General features: G+C 51.6%; 1 protein-coding gene and 1 long non-coding RNA gene across 4 annotated transcripts in view; both read left to right on the forward strand.

Annotated features, from left to right (window-relative positions):
• The first annotated feature begins 27 nt into the window (after nucleotides 1-27).
• Nucleotides 28-6050, forward strand: LOC129524439 (uncharacterized). The gene is made up of 3 exons (XR_008668195.2): nucleotides 28-897; nucleotides 2458-2514; nucleotides 4175-6050. It is a non-coding gene; the product is annotated as an uncharacterized lncRNA (long non-coding RNA).
• A 3620-nt stretch (nucleotides 6051-9670) lies between these two features.
• Nucleotides 9671-19697, forward strand: part of PHF2 (PHD finger protein 2) — a 105293-nt gene continuing 95266 nt past the window's right edge. Inside the window, exon 1 of one of the 3 annotated variants that reach the window (XM_031014819.3) lies at nucleotides 9671-10282. In XM_031014819.3, the coding sequence (XP_030870679.3) occupies nucleotides 10185-10282 (98 nt within the window). In that variant the 5' untranslated portion in view covers nucleotides 9671-10184. The remainder of the gene's footprint in view (nucleotides 10283-19697) is intronic. The other 2 variants (XM_063696573.1, XM_031014818.3) reach the window with 2 other exon arrangements.

The following is a 19697-nucleotide window of genomic DNA, read 5'->3' on the forward strand; positions in this document are numbered from 1 at the left end:
GGGCGCGTTTCCTTCCTGTGGAAGGGCGGAGCGGGGCGGGGCCTTGCGTGGCGCTTCCCCGTCCGCTACCGCGCAGGCCCCGGTGCGCGCGCAGCCCGCGAGGCGGGGCCGTGTCAATGAGGCCTACTCCCAGCTTTTTCCTCCCGGAGGCTGAGACTGCGCCGTTGAAGCCGGTTCTCTGTGCGGGGCCGGCGCTGGGCCCAGCAAAGACCCGTGTTCCCCGAGAGAGACCGAGCAGACCCTGGGGGCCCGAGTCCCAGCAAGGCCCGAGCCGAGCCAGTTTCTCCAACTAACAGCCTGAGAGCGCTCTTGGTCCTGGCTGTTCAGACCCCAGACGAATTTACCCCTTCTTTGTATGGGGTGGGCCTTCAGAGTTTGAAGGAAGTGAAGCTAGCCTCGCTCACTCCAGGGCCTCTTCCCACCCTGACTCGCCGGTTCCTGACGGTGGCCCGCTGTTCCGGGGCCACGGCTGAGTCCCTCTGCGCCAGCCTCCCGGTGGCGGGCCAGCCAGCCCTTCTCTGTGCTGTGAGAAGATGGGGGCGCCCGGACGCTCCATCTTTCAAAAACACCATTCCACTGAGGACCCTGCCTGTGACGGGAACCAGTCTAACCCACTCTGGATCGCACGTGCCTGGCAGAGGGACAGCGTTGTGGAGGAACACTTTCCAGGCCCACCAGCTTCCACCATCCATTGCTAGGCAGTACCTCTCCCACCGTGACAACCACGCGCTTTTCTTCCCTCTCTCAAGGGGCAGGCCCACGCCACTTGAGAATAGCAAGCTGACAGGGAGAGCCCTCTGGCTTTAAGAGGGGAGAGGGACAGGTTTCTGAACAGTACAGTCTCAGCAGCAGGAGCGCGCGCATGTCAAGGGTCCCTCTCTGCTCCCTGACAAGCAGGTGCTCCTTCCTTCCGGTGGTTCTCATGTCTTAGTTGCAATTGCTGTAGGTGGGAGAGCAGCACAGCTTGCTCTAGGTCACTCTCAGCAGGGACTGGGCTGGAACCCAACCCTTAGCTCCAAGTTAGGTCTGTCCACCCGCTCCTGAAGCTCCAGTAGGTGCAGGCGTGGGCATTAAGGAGAGAGGAAGGGAGAGGGTGCTGGGGCTCCGGCGACCCTGTGGCTGGAACAAGGAGGCCAAGGACATCCCTCCTTGCTGGAGCCATGCTGGCCACTCCTTCCACACCACCAGAATTGCAGAGGAAGGCCCAAGGACGATGCTGTCATGGGCCCAGGGGTCAGTGGCTGTGGGTGGCACTGGTGCGGGCTGGACTGAATGGTGATGCTGGTGTTTCTCCTTCCTGGCAGCATGATATCCTGGGGCAAGTCGTATGCTCTGCTGCCTGGCCATTTATCCTCTTCCTTTTCAAAAAAATAGGTTTTACTGATTTTTTTTTCTTGTTTCAAAGCAATATGTGTTTATTGTGGTAAGTTTAAGAAATACTGGCTAGATACACAAAAAGGAAAAGAAGTCCTCGGTAATTCCTCCATCCTGAGACACCTGTTTTTAACATTTGGTCTCTCTCCTTCTATACAATATATAGATTTTTTTCTTATACAAAAAAAATCATGTTAATATTTTGTAACATTTTCCCAACTTAGCATCATTTGATGATTGCCTTTCCCTACCATTCCATATTCTGCCATAGTTCCACAGACTCCACGGTGGGGCTGCACTGTAACGTATTCAGTCTTTCCCCACCAGCATGGTTGGACATTACCTTGTTCTGCAAGCACTTGCGGAGAGTCCGTGTCAGGCCCAGCCCTAGGCCCCATGGGACAGAAGATGTCAAGGCCCCTGCCTTTCTGGCATTTACATTTGAGTAGGGGGACAACATACATGTGTACAAATAAGAATATTTCAAGCAAGAAAATGAGAAAAGATGGGGAGATGGGTGGCATGGGCAAGTGATGCAGCCATGAGTGGAGGCTATCTGGGAATACAGGTCTGGGCCAGGAGCAGCGGATGGAGCACCCAGCCAAGGGGAATCCATGGAGAGCGGAGAAGCCCATGGCCACCCCGAGGACAGGGCTTGCTGTATCCTCCAGTGCTGTGGTCTGTTGAAGGCTTTGAGGCAGGACGGGTTGTGCTTGGATGCCCAGTGGGCTCCAGGTATCCATGCTACCCTGTAGGTGAGTCTTGTGAGGACCAGTGTCATTATTCCTGGTTAGCATTTCATCAGAAGAATCTCCCAGTGGGGAAGGGTAGGGGAAGGGTGAGGGAAGGGAGTCTTTTGGTGCTCCTGCTGATTTAGCTCCGGAACGCTGCTTGGTATCCAGGGTCCAGGAGCTCTTTGTCTGTACTAGCCTGGCTGCTGGGCACAGTCAAGGCACTGGTGTTTGCCAATTTGACAGGTTAAAAAATGGGGTTTTATTTGCATGACTTTGATTTCTAGTGAGGGTGAACATTTCCCCTCTTACATTTAATTTGCCCATAATTTCTTCATTTTTCAATTGACAGGGAACTTCTAATGTCTCTCCTGGCTGTTTTATGATCTCCCAAACAATCAGGCCAAAGGTAAGAATTTTAAGAAATAATTCACTGTCTATACCTTTCTCTATAACATCAACAACAAGGACCAAGGTAGTGTTAGGCTGCTCTGCTTTCCAGGACACCCCTCCTTGCCCTGCATTCCTTCTCCCTGCTCAGAGGGAGTCCACCTCTGCACTGCATGGGGCAGACAGCAGAATACAGGTGTTTTATGATGGACAGTAACCTTAGGGGTGACTCTCATCCCTCCCTCAGTTTTATTCTACTTTCAGTTCTTCTGAGAATGCAATACTTTCTTGTTAGCCTCAACTCCCTACCCCTACTCACTATATCTTGGACAAAAGTCCTATGCTACTTGGCTCCCCACGTTGTGGAGTAGATGGTGCAGAGGCCTTTTTGCCAGGAGCCTGCTGCTGGCCAGCCTGCCAGCTCTGCCCTCATCCACCCCACCTTGGTCCCCAAGCTGTCTGGTTACTCCTCCCTGTACCCCAGGGAAGCTTCCAGTCTTGGCTCTAACACAGCTCAGGCTAAGTTGACCAAAGACCTGCACATGGGACAAAATAAGCTTTTCATTAATGTGCTTTGCCCTGTGCTGAACTGGCTGTGGGACTTCACCAGAGTTTGTAAAGGACAGCCATGTGAAAACGCACTCAAGGAAAAAAAAATGCAACAGCAGTGGTAATAAGTTCTATGAAGGACAAATGCAGAGGAAATGAGGAACTTACATGGGTGGGGGTAGGAGGAAGGTGTCAGGGAAGCCTCTCTGAAGAATGACCTAGAGGGCAGGTGGGAGCTACCCAAGCAGATTCCAGGCACCTTGGGTGGACCAGGATGGCCACCCAGGATGGCCTTTTCCCATGCTGTGCCCAGCAAGTTCCATCAGTTCAGGAAGCAAACAGCTGGAGGCACCTGTGCAGACCCATCCTGACCTCATGAAACCATGCCTACTCCTGGCATCTGTGAATGTCCATCTCTACAAACTCAACTGATGCCAGTATGGGCTATAGGGAGGGTCACATCAGTCTCAGTTTGCCCAGGATAGCCTCAGTTTGCCCCGGTTTTGGTGCTTTATTAACAGCACCCTTTTGGATAGTAGTAAATAATGTGGTCACCTGGCTCAGAGACTTGTCCACAAGCTCACTGCATCCAAACATCACAGGACCATCCTAGAGATGGTCAAGAAGGAGGGTCACTTTCATACCTGTCAGAAAAGCCCAGATGGCTTAAAAAATTTCCCCAGGTACTCCAAGAAGGGGCCCAGTATTTGAAGTTTCTATGCACTGACCAAATCGACTGATCTTTCACAAATACACACCCAACCTCAAGCTATATTTCCTTTCTAACATTTTCCACCCCCATCAATTATTAGTTACCTGTCTCTTGCTCTGGCCTATGGTATCTATGGAAGTAGGAATGTTTCTGCCTCGTTCAGTCTATGAAACTTGCATTGGTTGTGTGCCAACAAAATAACCTAGATGAAATGGACAAATTTCCAGACATACAAAACTTACCAAGACTGAATGATGAAGAAACAAAAAATCTCAACAGACCTACAACTAGTAAGGAGATTGGATCACTAATCAAAAACCTCACAACAAAGAAAAGTCCAGGAACAGATGGCTACACTGGTGAATTGTACAAAACATTTAAAGAAAAATTAACACCAGTCCTTTTCAAACTGTTACAGAAAATTGAAGAGGAGGGAATACTTTCAAGCTCTTTTGATGAGGCCATGATTACCATGATACCAAAGCCAGACAAAGATACTAGAAGAACACTACAGACCAATATTCCTTATGAATATTGATGCCAAAATCCTCAACAAAATACTTGCAAACTGAATTCATAGCGTATTAAAAGGATCATACGCCATGAACAAGTGGGATTTATTCCCAGAATGCAAGGATGGTTCAGCATCCAAAAATCAATCAATGTAATACACATGTTAACAGAATGAGCAATAAGAACCTACATGGTCATCTCAATTAATGTAGAAAAAGCATTTAACAAAATTCAACACCCTTTCTTGATTAAAAAATTAAATACACTAGGAATAGAAGGAAACTTCCTCAACATAGTAAAGGCCATATGTGAAAAGCTGACAGCTAAAATCCTACTCAATGGTGAAAAGCCGAAAGCATTTCCTGTAAGATGAGGAAGAAGGCAAGGATGCCCACTCTCCCTACTTCTATTCAACATAGCACTGGAAGTCCTAGCCAGAGCAATTACACAAGAAAAAGGAAAAGAAAAAAAAAAGGCATCCAAATTGGAAAAGAAGTAAAATTATCTGTTCACAGATGACATGATCTTATATCATCATGTAAGATCATCAAGATATAGGAACCCTAAAGAGTCCACAGACATAAAACCACTCCAAAACCTATGAATTTGGCAAAGAGCGAGATACAAAATCAACATATGAAAATTAGTTTTGTTTCCATACACTAACAATGAACAATCTTAAAACAGCCAGGCGCAGTGGCTCACACCTGTAATCCCAGCACTTTGGAAGGTGGAGGGAGGCGGATGGCCTGAGGTCAAGAGTTCGAGGCCAGTCTGGCCAACATGGTGAAACCCTGTGTCTACTAAAAATACAAAAATTAGTCAGGTGTGGTGGCACATGCCTGTTATCCCAGCTACTTGGGAAGCTGAGGCAGGAGAATCACCTGAGTCTCACAGGTGGAGGCTGCAGTGAGCCGAGATCATGCCACTGCACTCCAGCCTGGGTGACAGAGCAAGACTCTGCCTCAAAAAAACAAAAAACAAACAAAAAAATCTAAAAAGGAAATTATGAAAAAAATCCATTTATAATAGCATCAAAAAGAATAAAATACTCAGGAATAAACTTAGTCAAGGAGACAAAAAACTTGTACACTGAAAATGGAAAACTACCAAACTTTGCTCAAAGCAATTTAAAAAGAGACAAATAAATGAAAAGACAGCCTGTGTCTGTGGATTATAAGACTTATTGTTAAAAGGTCAATCTCTTAAAAGCAATCTACAGATGTACTGCAATCCTTATGAAAATCTCAACATTGTTTCCTTGCAGAAATAAATTTTCTAAAGGAAAAATCCATTCTAGAAAACACGGAATCGCAAGAGACCCCAAGTAGCCAAAATAGTCTTTAAAAAAACAAAACAGAAAATAATAAGTGTTGATGTAGACGTGGAGTAACTGGAACTCTTTTTCATTCCTGGTGGGAATGTAAAATAGTATAGCCACTGTGGAAAATGGTATGGCAGTTCCTCAAAAAATACAAAAATTGAATCACCATGTGATCCAGCAGTTCCACTTCTGGATATATACCCAAAAGAAGTGAAAGCAGGGACTCCAACAGTTACTTGCATGCTAACGTTCATAGCAGCATTATTCACAACAGCCAAAGGATGGATGCCACCCAAGTATCCACTGGCAGATGAATGGAGAAACAAAGTGTGGTACATACATACAATGGGAATATTATTCAGTCTTAAAAAGGAAGCAAGTTCTGACCCATGCTACAGTAGGCATGAAACTTCAGGACATTATGTTAAGTGAAATAAACTGGTCACAAAAGGACAAATACTGTGTGATTCCACGTATATAAGATACCTAGAGGAGTCCAATTCATAGAGACAAAAAGCAAATGGTGGCCGCCAGGGGCTGGAGGAGGAGGGGCGTGGTGTTTATAAGGGACAGAGTTTCCACTGGGGACCGTGGCAAATTTTCTGGAGATGGATGGTGGTGGTGGTTGCACAATAGTGTGAATGTACTTAATACCACCAAACTGTGCATTAAAAATGGTTAAAATGGTAAGGTTTATATCATGTATATGTAACCCCAATTTTGCCAAAAAACCTGCACTTGCACTCAACACATGTTTAGTGAATGTGTGAACCACAGGCCCTGGAGCAGGCTATGCTGATGGCTGGGTAGGAAGGGGAATAAAACACATCCATGCTGCAGCGGCACTGTCATTGCAGCACCAGGGTGCAGGTACGTGGAGGCCCTGGAGCTTGTGAACCCACTCACGCTACAGCTGCACAATGCCAGTCTGACTGAGGTTATGGGTAGGGACATCTTGACACTGGCATAGCCTCCTAAGTGCTGAAGTGCAGCTGAGCCCTGGGCAACATGGAGGGTGTGGTGGGCAGGCATTGAGGCACCGGGCAGTTAGTAGCTGAGGCAGTTAGTAGTTGGCTAACTACTAAGCAGAGGAGGCCATTGAGTTTGGGGCCAAAGGCAATGAGGTGCGGGAGGCAGTAAGATGCTACCTGAATTTCCAAGGCCACCGTCCTCCTCTCTGGGGCCTTTCCCTCCTTACCACCAAGCAAGAGTGAGTAAGCTATGGTCCTTACCCTCTGTGAGCAGTCCTATCCTGGCCTTTGCCCCCAGCTCACCTTCTCAGGGGGGTGTCCCTCTAGCCAGTGCCCTTTTTTCTCCCCAATCATCTTGTATGCATTGATGTATGTATTGACTGTCTCCCTTTATTCCAATGTGAACTCCAACAGAGCTGAGACTCTGCTGAGTCCCCATTGTCTACAACACTGCTCAGGACACAGTAGATGCTCAATAAGTACCTCAGTAGAGGAGTGAGAGAGAAGGAGGGAAGGAGGGAGGAGTGGGGAGGTGCGTGTCCTGAAGGAGATGGAGAAAAGAAAGGGGAAGTCAGCTGGGCGCGGTGGCTCACGCCTGAAATCCCAGCACTTTGTGAGGTGGAGGTGGGCGGATCACCTGAGGTCAGGAGTTTGAGACCAGCCTGACCAACATGGAGAAACCCCTTCTCTACTAAAAATACAAAATTAGCCAGGTGTGGTGGCACATGCCTGTAATCCCAGCTACTCGGGAGGCTAAGGCAGGAGAATCACTTGAACCCAGGAGGCGGAGGTTGCAGTGAGCCGAGATCACGCCACTGCACTCCAGCCTGGGCAACAAGAGTGAAACTCCATTTCAAAAAAAAAAAGAAAAAGAAAAAACAGAAAGGGGAAGCCATAGGGAGAAGCCAAACAGAGGGAGCTTGTGGGCTTCTGATGACACTTGTTTTATCCCATAGATGGCAGGCAGCCATGGAAGGGCTTTGAACAAAAGGAATGTATCTGGTGGGCACAGGAGGTACAGGTGGGCACAGGAGACCATCTGAAGGGCAGGGCTGGGAGGTGGGTGGGGTGGACACCCCCCTGAATGACTAGCAGGGAGGCCGAACTTCTCCAGACACATTCTGTGTGGTGGCTGTGGGGCAGGGAGCACAGGCCCAAGACTTGGAGACCAGCCGAGGGCTCCTCACTGGCTCCCACCTTCTGCCCTCTCACCAGGGAGCTGACATCCTCTGTCTGGCTGGATGTTCAATTGCTTAGCGCCTCAGTTTTCACTTCTGTGAAATGGCACTAATACCAATACCTAAAGGCACCAAAGGAGAGTCCTGAGTATGTAGTAATAGCCATTATGACCCAGGAATTTGCTAAGCACTTACAAACATCTGGTTAGGTACTGGTGAAACCTCATGAAGAACTGAGCCCAGGGCACTGTCCTGGTAAAAGCATTTGCTAAATGTTGGCTAACTACTGTCACTGTTTGTAAACAGGCTAATAGGAGTGTTAAGGGATGGGGGGATGCCCACATCAGGGCAGCTTCCCCTGCACCACAACAGCCTCTAGAAGTTTCCAGCTTCATTTGGGCACTGCTCACCTGGCTACTTTAGTACTGCTGTAAGGGCGAGGGAGAGTGTATCTATCAAGGAAGTGGGCACCACTCACCTGAAACCCTCCTTTTGGGCTCTCAACCTTCAGGCTGAGCATTCTATCTACATAATAGTAGACAACGGCTTAAGAGTTACTTCTTTCCCAGAACTTCAGTATGTAAAAAAAAAAAAAAAAAAAAAAAAAAATTCCAGGCTTTCACCCAGGAGGAAGGGAACCAGTGACAACCGGAATTCAGGTAGGAAGGCCTATTGCAGGCCATCCTGGCCAGCCCAGAGGTGTGGGAGCTGGGGGTCTCCTGCTCTTTCCTCTCCCTCTATGGCCAGCTACTTCTCCCCCGGCCCCCTTCCCCAGTGCCCAGTGCTTTGGGCACTGCCCTGAGTCTGTATCCACGGGGTCACTTGTTGGGGGTGGGTGGCTGACTCTGAGGGTAGATTTTGGCTCAGTAGGAGGAAGGACCTTAATTGAGCCGCCTGCCGTGGAGCAAACGGCCCCTTGGCAGCTGCAGGTGGGCGGTGATGGTGAGGGGCCGAGGGGCTAAGGAGCCTTGTCATGGATGCTGCTAGGAGACTGGGCCAGGTTTCCTGTCCGGAGATTCTGGAATTCCGAGCAGGGGTGGCCCGCATTTCCCAGCACGATGCGGATTTTGCTGAGGGAGGATGGGGAGAGAAAGAGGGTGAGGGAGGAAGGGCGGGCAGGGATGTGGCCCCTGCCCAGCGCGGATGCCCCAAGGATGCAGCGCTGGCGGGGCAGGGAAGTCCTCCTCTAGAACGCGTGCAAGTGATCCCTCAGAGCGCACCTCCGCTTCTCCTCCCCACCGTGGGGGCTCAGTTCCCTGGACACGGGGGCCAGGGTTCCCATACTCCTCGCCCCTTAGGTCACGGGCCTGGGGGGCTCAAATGCCAGGGAGCTCTCTCTTGACAGAGCTGACCAGCCCGGCCCCTTAGGTCACGGGCCTGGGGGGCTCAAATGCCAGGGAGCTCTCTCTTGACAGAGCTGACCAGCCCGTGCCAGCGCACTCCCGGCCCGGGCTTCTGTCCTCTTCCTCTGGGGCTGAGCATCAGGGAAGTCCGCGGGATCCTGCGAGGGAGGCGGCAGTCCCCAGCCGAGAATGAGGGGAAAGGGGAAGTGGTGTCCCAACCAGAAACTCAGTGGGGAACGGAGGGAGGCAGCGCGGCCGAGGAGGAGGAACACCCTCACCGTGGTGGGGGTCAGAAGAAAGTTAGGGCCAAGTATTTGCTTGTCGGCCTTCTAGACTAGGAAGGCTCTCCTGCGGGCTCCACTCCCGCACCCCGCGTCTCTCCTTCTGCCTTGCCCGGGTTCCCCCAGCTCATCTTATCCCCGGGGCCCCGCCCACCTTCTTCCCGGGGTCCCACCCCACTTTCAGTCTCAAGGCTCCCCCAGCTCACCTTCGCGCCCGCGGACCCCTGGGTCTACCTTCAGCCTTGGGGGCCCTTCTCGGCCTATCTTCCACCTTCGAGATCCCCCCACCCGCCTTCTCCCCCGGCAGGGTCCCCCCGGCCGTCTTCTCCCCCGGCAGGGTCCCCCAACCCACCTTCTCCCCCGCAGGGTTCCCCAGCCCGCCTTCCCGGCGGCGGGAGCGGCGGCCCAGGCCGGCGGGCGGAGGCGGCGCCACCCGGGGCGCTGACGTAGAGGCCGCTCGGCGGCCGGGGGTCCCTTCGGTGGGGCCGCGGCTCCCCGCCCGCCGCCCCCGCGCGTCCATTCCCTTTTGTGTCCCGCGCGCGGCCCGTCCCCCGCGCACACTAGCGCCCTGAGCCCCGCGGGCCGGCGGGCGGCTCCCGGCGCGGCCCCTCCAGCTAGCGCGCCCGGCATTGTGTGGACGCGCCTGGCCGGGAGCGCGCGCGGGGGCTGTCGTGCGCCCCCGTCCCCGTCCCCTCCCGGCCGCGGCGCCGCCTGCGCCCCGCCGCCCCCGCCGCCCCCGCGCGGCCCGGCCCCCGGCCCGGCCCGGACCGACCCGGGCAGCGCAGCGGCGGGGCCGAGCGGCGGCGCGGCGCGGCAACATGGCGACGGTGCCCGTGTACTGCGTCTGCCGGCTCCCCTACGACGTTACCCGCTTCATGATCGAGTGCGACGCCTGCAAGGACTGGTTCCACGGCAGGTGAGCGCGCGGCGGCTGCTCGGCTCGGCCCGGCCCGGCCCGGCCACCTTGCCCGACCGAGCCCCGCGCCCCCGGCTGCGCGCCCGCAGGCCCGGCTCGGGGACGGGCCGCCGCCGCCGCCGCATTCCGGGCGCCCGGGTCGGGGCTGGGCCGTGCCGGGCCGCGCGCCCTTTTGTGCCCAGGGTGGGGGCGCCAAGCACGGGGCCCGCGCTGGGCGCCCCTGGCCGCCGCGCACAAAGCGAGGCCCGCGGGCCGGGAGGTGGGCTCGGGGCTCGGGGAAGTTGGGGCTCCAGGCCCGGGCCGGGCCGCCTGTCAGCTGGGTCGCGGCGGCCGCAGAGGCCGGGCATCCGGAGGGAGGCCGAGGCCCGGAGCCCCCGCCGCCTCCCCCCTGCGAAGTTGCAGGAACTTTCCCTGCGCGGGCTCGGGGCTGGCCGGGCCGGGAGAAGCGGGCGCGCAGCCCGGCGCGGGTCCCGGGAGAGGCGCGAGTGGCGGGCTCCGACTCCGGCAGGGCTGGGGAGTCCGTGGGGGCTCCGGCGAGGTGGCAGCCGGCGCGCCCACCCTCCGCCGTGGCCGGCGAACTCCCTCGGACCTTGTCCCCGAGGGCAGGACCCCTCCCGGACCCCCGCGGAGCAGCTAGACCCGGCAGGCCTGCAGGTCCGCGGGCAGGAGCGCGGTGACAGAATAGTGTCTGTGAGTTGGGTAAGGGGGGTTTGTTGTGGCTTTGCCACCTCCTCCCTTGCCTTTAGCTTTCCCTGTTTCTCTCCTCTCCGTTCCCGGCAGGAACGCCGGTTTTGACATGATCTTATGCTCCCTAAGGAAGATGGGGAGGGGGGAGACGCTTGGAGACACTGAAAACCCCCGCCCTCTTGGCCCTTGCCGATGGCCATGACCTGGCCCCGTGCCTAGGGCAGGTCCCTTCCCACCAAGAAGTAAATGGAGGAGGAGGAAGAGGAGGTGATAGTGTTGCCCAAACTGCTCCAACAGGTTCTCTTGCATCTGACTTTGCCTGTGGGATGTGTTTGGACCCGGGGCTGGCCAGGGCTGTATGCCCTCTGGGGCTCCAGTCCCAAACCACCATCAGCAAGCAGCCGGGGGAAAGAGAGGGGTGTGTGGTGGTGGGTGGTCCGGGATTCTCCTTCCAGAGAGGAGATCCTCCTGCAGGTTCTAAGCCTGGGTCTTCAAGACTGGTCAGTGGCGCTTAAGAGTGGGCTGTGGCCCCGAGTCCAGTCCTGCCAGTTTACATGTGGGGACCTGGGTGGCTGGGATGTGACAGGGCCTGCTATGTCTGTCAGCCCCAGTCCTGAGTCCTACCTCCATGCTGTTAGAAGGGCCTGGGACTCTGTGGGGTGGGGATGCCCACGGAAATCTGGGCTGCCTTCCTGGGTATGCCCAGGGCTGTGGAAGCCCCTTAGAGCAAGGGAGACTGAGTGTGAACACCGGGCTCTGCCCAGAACAGGGCTGACATGCACACCCTCAGCTGGCAGCCATTGAGAAGTTCATGGCCGGGCCAAAGTGAGTGAGAGCCTCTAAGGCTCCTCATATCCAGGGATGCTGAGCAGCTGGCCCTGAAAAGCCCTGAAAGTGGTGGGGCCTCTGCCTTCTCCCCCATCTCCACCGGAGTCCTGACCTGGCGAGCGCAGTCACTCCGCTACAGAACCTTCTGGGCACCTGTGTCAGCTCCTGGCTGCTGCCCACACTCGGGGCCCAGAGTAGGGAGAGTGAGAGAACGTGAGAAGACCTTTGTCTCGCTGCTTAGGGGACCCTCTGGGAAGGGAAGGCTAGTTCTGAACTAGACTTCGAGGCCAAGGGAAAAACTCCAGGAATGAGGGGCAGGCAGGCGACAGGGGCTAAGAGCTGGCCTGAGAGCTGGTTGGTGTCATTTGCTGTATTGGCCCATGCAAAAATCCCCAAAAGGGGGATGTCTGGGGAGGCTCTAGCTCCTTTTTTTCTTATTTGAGGTCTCTGATTGAATCCAATACAGGCAGTTGATCAGCACAGATTTATTCTCACCTATTTGGGGTGGCCGTGGGGTCTGAAAGGAGCTGTGCTTTCCCTCGGCCATGAAAGTCATTTTCTCCTGCATCTAACCAAGGGTCATCTGCCAAAGTGAACCCTACAGGGAGAAAGCCTCTGGGTGTGCCTGCTCCCCAATGGTTCTGGGCAGGTGTGTGATGGGGAGGACAGGCGTCAGGGGTTGGTGGGGTTGGTACAGCTCTCACAGCCCTGGGCAAATCCTTTGGTCTCTCAGCATCACTTTTCTTTTCTCATCAGTAAAATGAACGTGTGTGACCAGACCCCGGGGTTTCTCCACCTCCAGATAGTCTCGTATGGCCCCAGTGGTTCTTTCCTGATCTTCGTACCGCCTGTACTGTGATTTACTTCCTATTTAACATTTCAACTCTCTTTTTAAAAGTTTGAATACTTTTAAACTTTTTATTTTGAGGGGACTTTAGACTTACAAAAGAGTTCCAAAAATGGTACAGTTTCCCTGTATCCTTCTCTCCCTTTCCCTGCAGTGAACATCTTACCCAGCCATGGGACCAGTACCAGAATGAAGGAGTTAATGCTGGTGCCGGGCTGCTGACTAAACTACAGGCTTTATTCAAATGTATTTAACCAGTGTTCCCCACTTAATGTCCTTTTTCTGTTCTCGGATCGCACCTTGCGTTTAATCCTCATGTCTCCTTACTCTCGAAAATATTGCTTTTAAAAGGAAACTTCGTATCATTCCCTGAAATAGAACATTACTGTAACTTACCATACACAGTAACTATAAAAATAAACACACAACTGTTAGAGTAAAACGCCTGTCTGTCCCACCTGTGGCCACATCACATTCCTCCAGCCAGCCCCGTTTTGGGGAGAATTGGAGAGAGGGTCTCTAAGTCATCAGCTACACTCGCGGTGGCTGCGTCTTTGCTCTTGGCAGCTTTGGTGGCAGCCGAGAACTTGTTTGGGATAAAGCTTTGGCCATTTGGGGCCAGAACTTGCTTCTAGGGTGTTTCCCTACTCAGGGACTCTGAGCATCCCTCCCAGTGTTCTTGCCCTGGTGGGTGGGGCTGCCCCGCTGGCCTGGGTTGGGGAGAATGTTCACCATGGGGAGGGAGAATCGTTGTGTTCTATCCTTGGGGTCATGCATCCTGCATTCACTGGAGGGGAAGTGTGGAGTAGAGGTCGGGGAAACAGGCCCTCCTTTCAAGCCCCTCTCTGTCCTTGGGATGTGTGTGCCATGCTTGAGCTGTCCCTTCACCAAGTTCTCGCAAGATTCCTCCTCCGGCCCCATCTTGACCGTGGCTCATCACTCCTGGGGTGGGGATCCTCGTCAGCCCAGCCCTTCTTCACTGGCACCGACTGGAGTGCTGTCCCAGAATGTGGGCTTTGACCTGGGAGGGATGGATTTTTGTGGCAGGACCTGGCAGGAGGCCGCAGGAGGCCGGTTGCCTTCGGAGGTGTCTTGTCTGCCTCATTTGGTGGGGATGTGTGGCTCTGCAGTGGCACTGAGGAGGACCTGTCCTCCCCTCTTAGGGATCCCACTCTTACATAAAGCCACTTGGGCCGTACACTGTGTTCCCTTGTGCCTGTGCCTTCCAACTGGAGGATGGAGACCAGGCCCCATGCCCTCCACCCCTGCCTGCAAAGTGATCTGGCATCTCACTTTGTCACCAACTTACTTTGAATAATTTAAATCTCTGGGAAGCAGGAATGCTTCTGTTAAAATTTTAAACATCCTTAACCTGTAGCTTTCTGGCCCTCTTTCAGCTGCTTGTTCTATTGGACTGGAAGGGTTTTTGGAGGTGTAATCAGTAAAACTGACTTGAAAGAAATTGAAAGCTGTTCAGGTCACTTAAGTGGCAGACATTTCATTCGTACCTCAGTAAATATTTGTTGGGCTTGTATTCTGTACGGAGTTCAGAGCTGGCTGTGAGGGCCCAGGGGTTAGCCAGGCAGCTTCTCAGATTGGTGGCAGCCACCCTGGAGGGGGAGTGTCTCAGCAGAGGAGGGGCGGGAGTGGACTGAGGTTTTGACTGTCCCCCGTGTTGCATGTTGCTGTGGGGAGAGGTTGGGAGAAGGTTAGGGGCAGGGAGCCAGTGAGGAGGTGACTGTCACCCTGCATGTGTACCCAGGGGGTGGGGAGTGAGGACTGGGGTCGGTAGAAGGGTCACATTCTGGAAGTGCTCAGAAGGTAGAGTGGACAAGACTTGCCTGGCATGGCTCCCTCCAATTCCTCTGTGTCTGTCTGTCTGTCTGGGCTCAGCCTGCCCTCCTCCTCAGGGCCCTGTCTCTGTGTCCATCTCCCTAGGGACGGAGTTGGCCTTTCTGGGCTCTCATTGTGCCCACCCAGTCTTAAGCTTCTTGAGGCAGAGCCATGTACAGGGGCTACCTGGGAACACCACGCGGGGCTGTGGCCTCGCCCTGCAGGCCAGCTCTGTTGTTGGCCAGTGGAGTGTGTGTGCGAGAGGGAAGGAGGTCCTGCCGTGGGTCAAATCTGGGTGATCAGAACTGACAGTTAAATCTTAGAACCTCAAATGCCGGGGAGTACTGGGGGAAGGGGCTCTCCTCATGGAGATGTTGTTGTGATGTGTTTAGGAATAAATCATTTTAAAACAAGGAATTCTCCCCCTGTGTGAGTTTTGAGAGTTCTGGAGGAGGTGGGAAGAATGTCAGGCCAGCTTCTAGAGGGTAAAGTAGACATCCCTCTCTGTCGATGCTTTCCAAAGGAGGTGTGTCTTGAAGGAAGCAAGGAGCTTCATCTTAATTGTCAGAATGTTTGCTATTATTGAATATACTTAATATTTGACTGGAAGTGTGCTTGATGTGAACTTCTGGACTGCAGCCCACGTTTGTTTGGGGCTGCTTGGGTGCAGTGTGGCCACAGATGCCCTAAAATCTGGGCAGAGATTTGGGTGGACGCTGCCACCCCCAGGCATCCTCTTTTATGGCTGTCCCTGTGGTGCCTTGACATGTGCCAGGTCCTTCTAAAAGAGTGAGTTTTTCTGGTGGGAGCAAGTGTGGGCCAGAAAATAGTGTTCCATGACACAGTTCTCTGGGAGAATCTCACTTTTGAAATTCAGGGTGTGGGTAAAACAAAGTCCATCTCTTGGTTTTTTTAAATAACAGATGGGCCTGATTGTGCTGCAGAAGCTAACATTCAGTCGGGGTTTAATGCCATAGGTGTTTTTCATTCATCATGTTTGGTTCCCACGTCGACTGTGAGGGGCAGATAGTGTGGGTCACCCTGTCACCTCCATTCCCAGCATGGACACAGAAGCAGCCAGGGCCTCTGTCACACACAGGTCTCTGGCTTCATCAGGTGTATTCTGAGCTGCAGCAGGTGGACACACTCACCTCCCAGAGGGTGCAGGTGAGGAGGTGGCACCTGGCTTAGGTTATTCTGGCTCAAGGGCCTGAGCAAATACCGGGGCTGATAACTGCTCGTGTCCATGGTTTCAGCAGTGTAACACGGACGGAAATGTAGTCACAGAGGAAGGCCACATACTGAGCTAGGGGATGGGAGGTGCTTCCCTGTCCAAGCAGCTGACTGCAGCAGCTCCCTCCTGGGTCTGAATATGCCCAGTGTCTCTCAGGGTCTCTCGCTGTAGTGCCTCCCTCTCTGCATCTCTCCTTCTCTGTCCCCTAACTTCTGCCAACCTTGATTCTCAGCTTTTTGGCTCTGTGGCAGGTAGGTGGCCCTAGCTGTGAGGTCCAGAATGGGACTTGGCTTCTATGCTTTAGGGTACAGGACCTGTTTACTTTTCTCCTGGACCCCCCCCCCGCCACCATAGTGCTGGGTCACTCACAGAAGAACATACGAACATATTTAGAATTCTAGCCAGTGGTTTGGATCTCAAAGCATAGGAACTGAAAAATCTTTGTGGTATCTGTCCCTGTCTATCAAAGCTTTCCGAAGGAGGCGTGTCTTGAAGGAAGCAATTTGGTGTGAGCCTCATCTTAATTGCCAGAATGTTTGCTTTTATTGAAAATATTTAGCTAGAAATGTGCACATGGGGAAACGAGCCTTTTACCTTTTTTAAAAATTGAGGTGAAATTCATATAAAATTAACCATTTGAAAGTGTGAAGTTGAGTGGCATTTAGTGTCTTCATAGTGTTGAGCAACCACCACCTTTATCTAGTTACCAAACATCTTCCTCACTCCTAAAATAAACCCGGTATCCAATAAGTAGTCACTGCCCTTTCTTCCTCCCACTAGCCCCTGACAACTAGCAGTCTGCTTTCTGTCTCTATAGGTGTGTCTATTCTGGATATTTACTATTTCATATGAATAGAATCATACGATATGTAACTTTTTGTGTCTGACTTCTTTCACTTAGCACAATATTTTTGAGGTTCATCCACATTGCATCATGTGTCTGTGTTTCATTGATTTTTATGGCTGAATAATATTTCATTGTGTGGATAGACCACAGTTTATCCATTCATCAGTGTATGGGCATCTGGGTTCTTTCCACCTATGGCTGTTGTATATGGTGCTGCTATAAACATTTGTGTATAAATATTTGTTTGAACACCTGTTTTCAGTTCTTTTGGATATATACTTGGGAATGGAATTGCCGGATCATATGGTAACTCTACGTTTAACTTTTTGAGTAACTGGCAAACTGTTTTCCACAGGGGCTACATTATTTTAAATTCTCCTCAGCAACGTTCCAATTTCTCCACATCCTCACCAACACTTGTTTTCCTAATTTTTTTTTTTAATTAAAGCCATTCTAGTGGGTATAAAGTGGGATTTCCTTATGTTTTTGGCTAGCATTTCTCTACTGACCAGTGATGTTGAACAGCTTTCACATGCTTGTTGGCCATTGGTATATCTTCTTTGGACAAATGTCTACTCAAGGCCTTTGCCCACTTTTACATTGGATTGCTTGTCTTTTTATTGCTGAAGTGTAAGAGTTCTTTATATAGTCTAGATACTGTATCCCTTTTTTCTTTCTTTTTTTTTTTTTTTTTGAGACGGAGTTTTGCCCTTGTTGCCCAGGCTGCAGTACAATGGCGTGATCTCAGCTCACCGCAACCTCTGCCTCCCCGGTTCAAGTGATTCTCTTGTCTCAGCCTCCTGAGTAGCTGGGATTACAGGCATGCACCACCATGCCTGGCTAATTTTGCATTTTTAGTAGGGATGGAGTTTCTCCATGTTGGTCAGGCTGGTCTCGAACTCTCGACCTCAGGTGATCTGCCTGCCTTGGCCTCCCAAAGTGCTGGGATTACAGGCATGAGCTACTGCGCCTAGCCTAAGTGCTGTATCCTTATCAGATACATGAGTTGCAAATACATTTTTCCATTTTGTGGGTTGTCATTTCACTTTCTTGATAATGACTACTGATGCACAAAAGTTTTTAACTTTGATAAAGTCTGGTTTATCTCTTTTTTGTTTTGTTGCTTGTGCTTTTGGTGCCATTTCTAAGATTTCATTGCCTGTACAATCCAAGATTATAATTACAGGTTTACTTCTGTGATTTCCTTTAAGAGTTTTATAGTTTTAGCTCTTATCTTAGGTTTTTGATCCATCTTCTGTTTATTTTTGTAATGATGGAAGGTAGGAGTCCAGCTTTATTCTTTTGAAGCTGGATATCCAGTTGTCTCAGCATCATTTGTTGATGACTATTCTTTCTCCGTTGAATGATCTTGGCACCCTGGCCAAAAATCTTTTGACCGTATACACAGGGGTTTATTTCTGGACTCTCAGTTCTATTCCATTGGTCTATATGTATCTCCTTATGCCAGTACCACACTGCTTTGATTACTGCAAAGTTGTAGTAAGTTTTGAAAGCAGAAAGTATGAGTCCTCTGATTTTATATTCTTTTTCACTGTTGTTTTGGCTATTTTGGGCTCCTTGCATTCCATATGAATTTGAGGATTGGCTTTTCCATTTCTGCAAAAAAACCGCTGTTGGAATTTTGATAGGGATTGTGTTCAGCCTGTAGATTGCTTTGTCATCTTAATAGTATTAAGTCTTTTGATCCATGAACGTGGGATACCTTTTCACTTATTTGTGTCTTCTTTAGTTTCTTTCAGCAGTGTTTTATAGTTGTTGGTTTACAAGTCTTTCACTGACTCAGTTACATTTATTCCTAGATGTTTTATTCTTTTGGACGCTATGGTAAGTGGTATTATTTTCTTAACTTCTTTTTCAGATTGTTCATTGATGGCACTTTTATCTTTTTTTGTAATCACCTTTTAATGTGTGGTGACTGAATTTACAGAACTGTACATGTGCAGGGTGCTGCCCACCCCTGGCATGCTCTCCGTGTTCATGCATGTGCTGCTGTGTGCCCAGTGCATGCCTGTGTACTTGCGAAGGAGGGTTGCTGTCTTCTTTTTTAACCATAAGTATTTTTGCATCAGATGTCGAACTAGGCATTTTCCATACATGTGTAAGACTTCTCTCATATTGTGTATGGGTTCCTCTCGTGTGGGTCTTCATCTCCTTTCCCTGACCGCCATCCTCCCCAGGGGCTATCTTTTTGGCTACATGCTTCACTGCTGAGGATCCTTTTGTGGAGCAAGGCCAGGGTTCTGGATTCCTAGAGTAGGGACAGCAACCACAGTTATGGAGCAGTGCCAGCCGCTCTGTGTGGGCAGCACGTGGCCTCATTGATCTCCATGCATTAAGTGGATGGTTCTGCTCAGGTGGAGAGCATGTGTAAAGCCCTTGTTCATTCTTGTTCCTGACATGCCATGGGTAGGGCGCAAGGCCACAGTATTGGACAAACATGAGGATCTGATTGGCCTTGGAGAGTGCTCTGGGACCAGGATCTGACCTGAGGACTGATACACCCACCCCTGGGGCTGCCAGACTCAGGCATTGAACCCTGACCCCAGCACCTTCACCCCACAATTCCAGATCACTAAGATCTTATTGTAGCTTTGTGATTTTGTCCCGTATTTTACCCTTCCCCTTATAAAACCCCATCAAGGTGTATTCTGTGTATGAATCTCCGAGAAAGCTTGGGCCATTGGAAAGAGTAGTTGGGAAGCACTAACCAGAAACACGGGGCCTGGTGGGAAGGCAGGGTCAAGTGGAGCTTGAGGCCCTTCCCTGCCAGGTTCCACCTCACCAGCAGGTCTGGGCTGACCTGCTTTTGCTGGAGCAATGGTGCAGACTGATTTAGGGGTTCAGGCCCATTTCCCTGAAGGAGAGACTGAGGCCTGGAGTCCTGAGACACTTGGTATCCTGGAACAGTATAGAAACTGCAGCCTTAGCTAGTCTTCTGCACATTGCCTGGAGAAGGGGTGAAGTGGGGCTTTGGGAGGGCTCACTGAACCCAGGGAGGGGACCCCATGGCCCCGCATGAAGCAGCACACACAGGCTCAAGTGGGAAGCAGTGGGGAGTCTCACTGAACCTTCCTTGGCTGGAGTCAGCCAAACATGAGGATTAGTTGCACTTGGTGCT

Source organism: Gorilla gorilla, chromosome 13 (assembly GCF_029281585.2).
Source record: "Gorilla gorilla gorilla isolate KB3781 chromosome 13, NHGRI_mGorGor1-v2.1_pri, whole genome shotgun sequence".
NCBI lineage: Eukaryota > Metazoa > Chordata > Mammalia > Primates > Hominidae > Gorilla > Gorilla gorilla.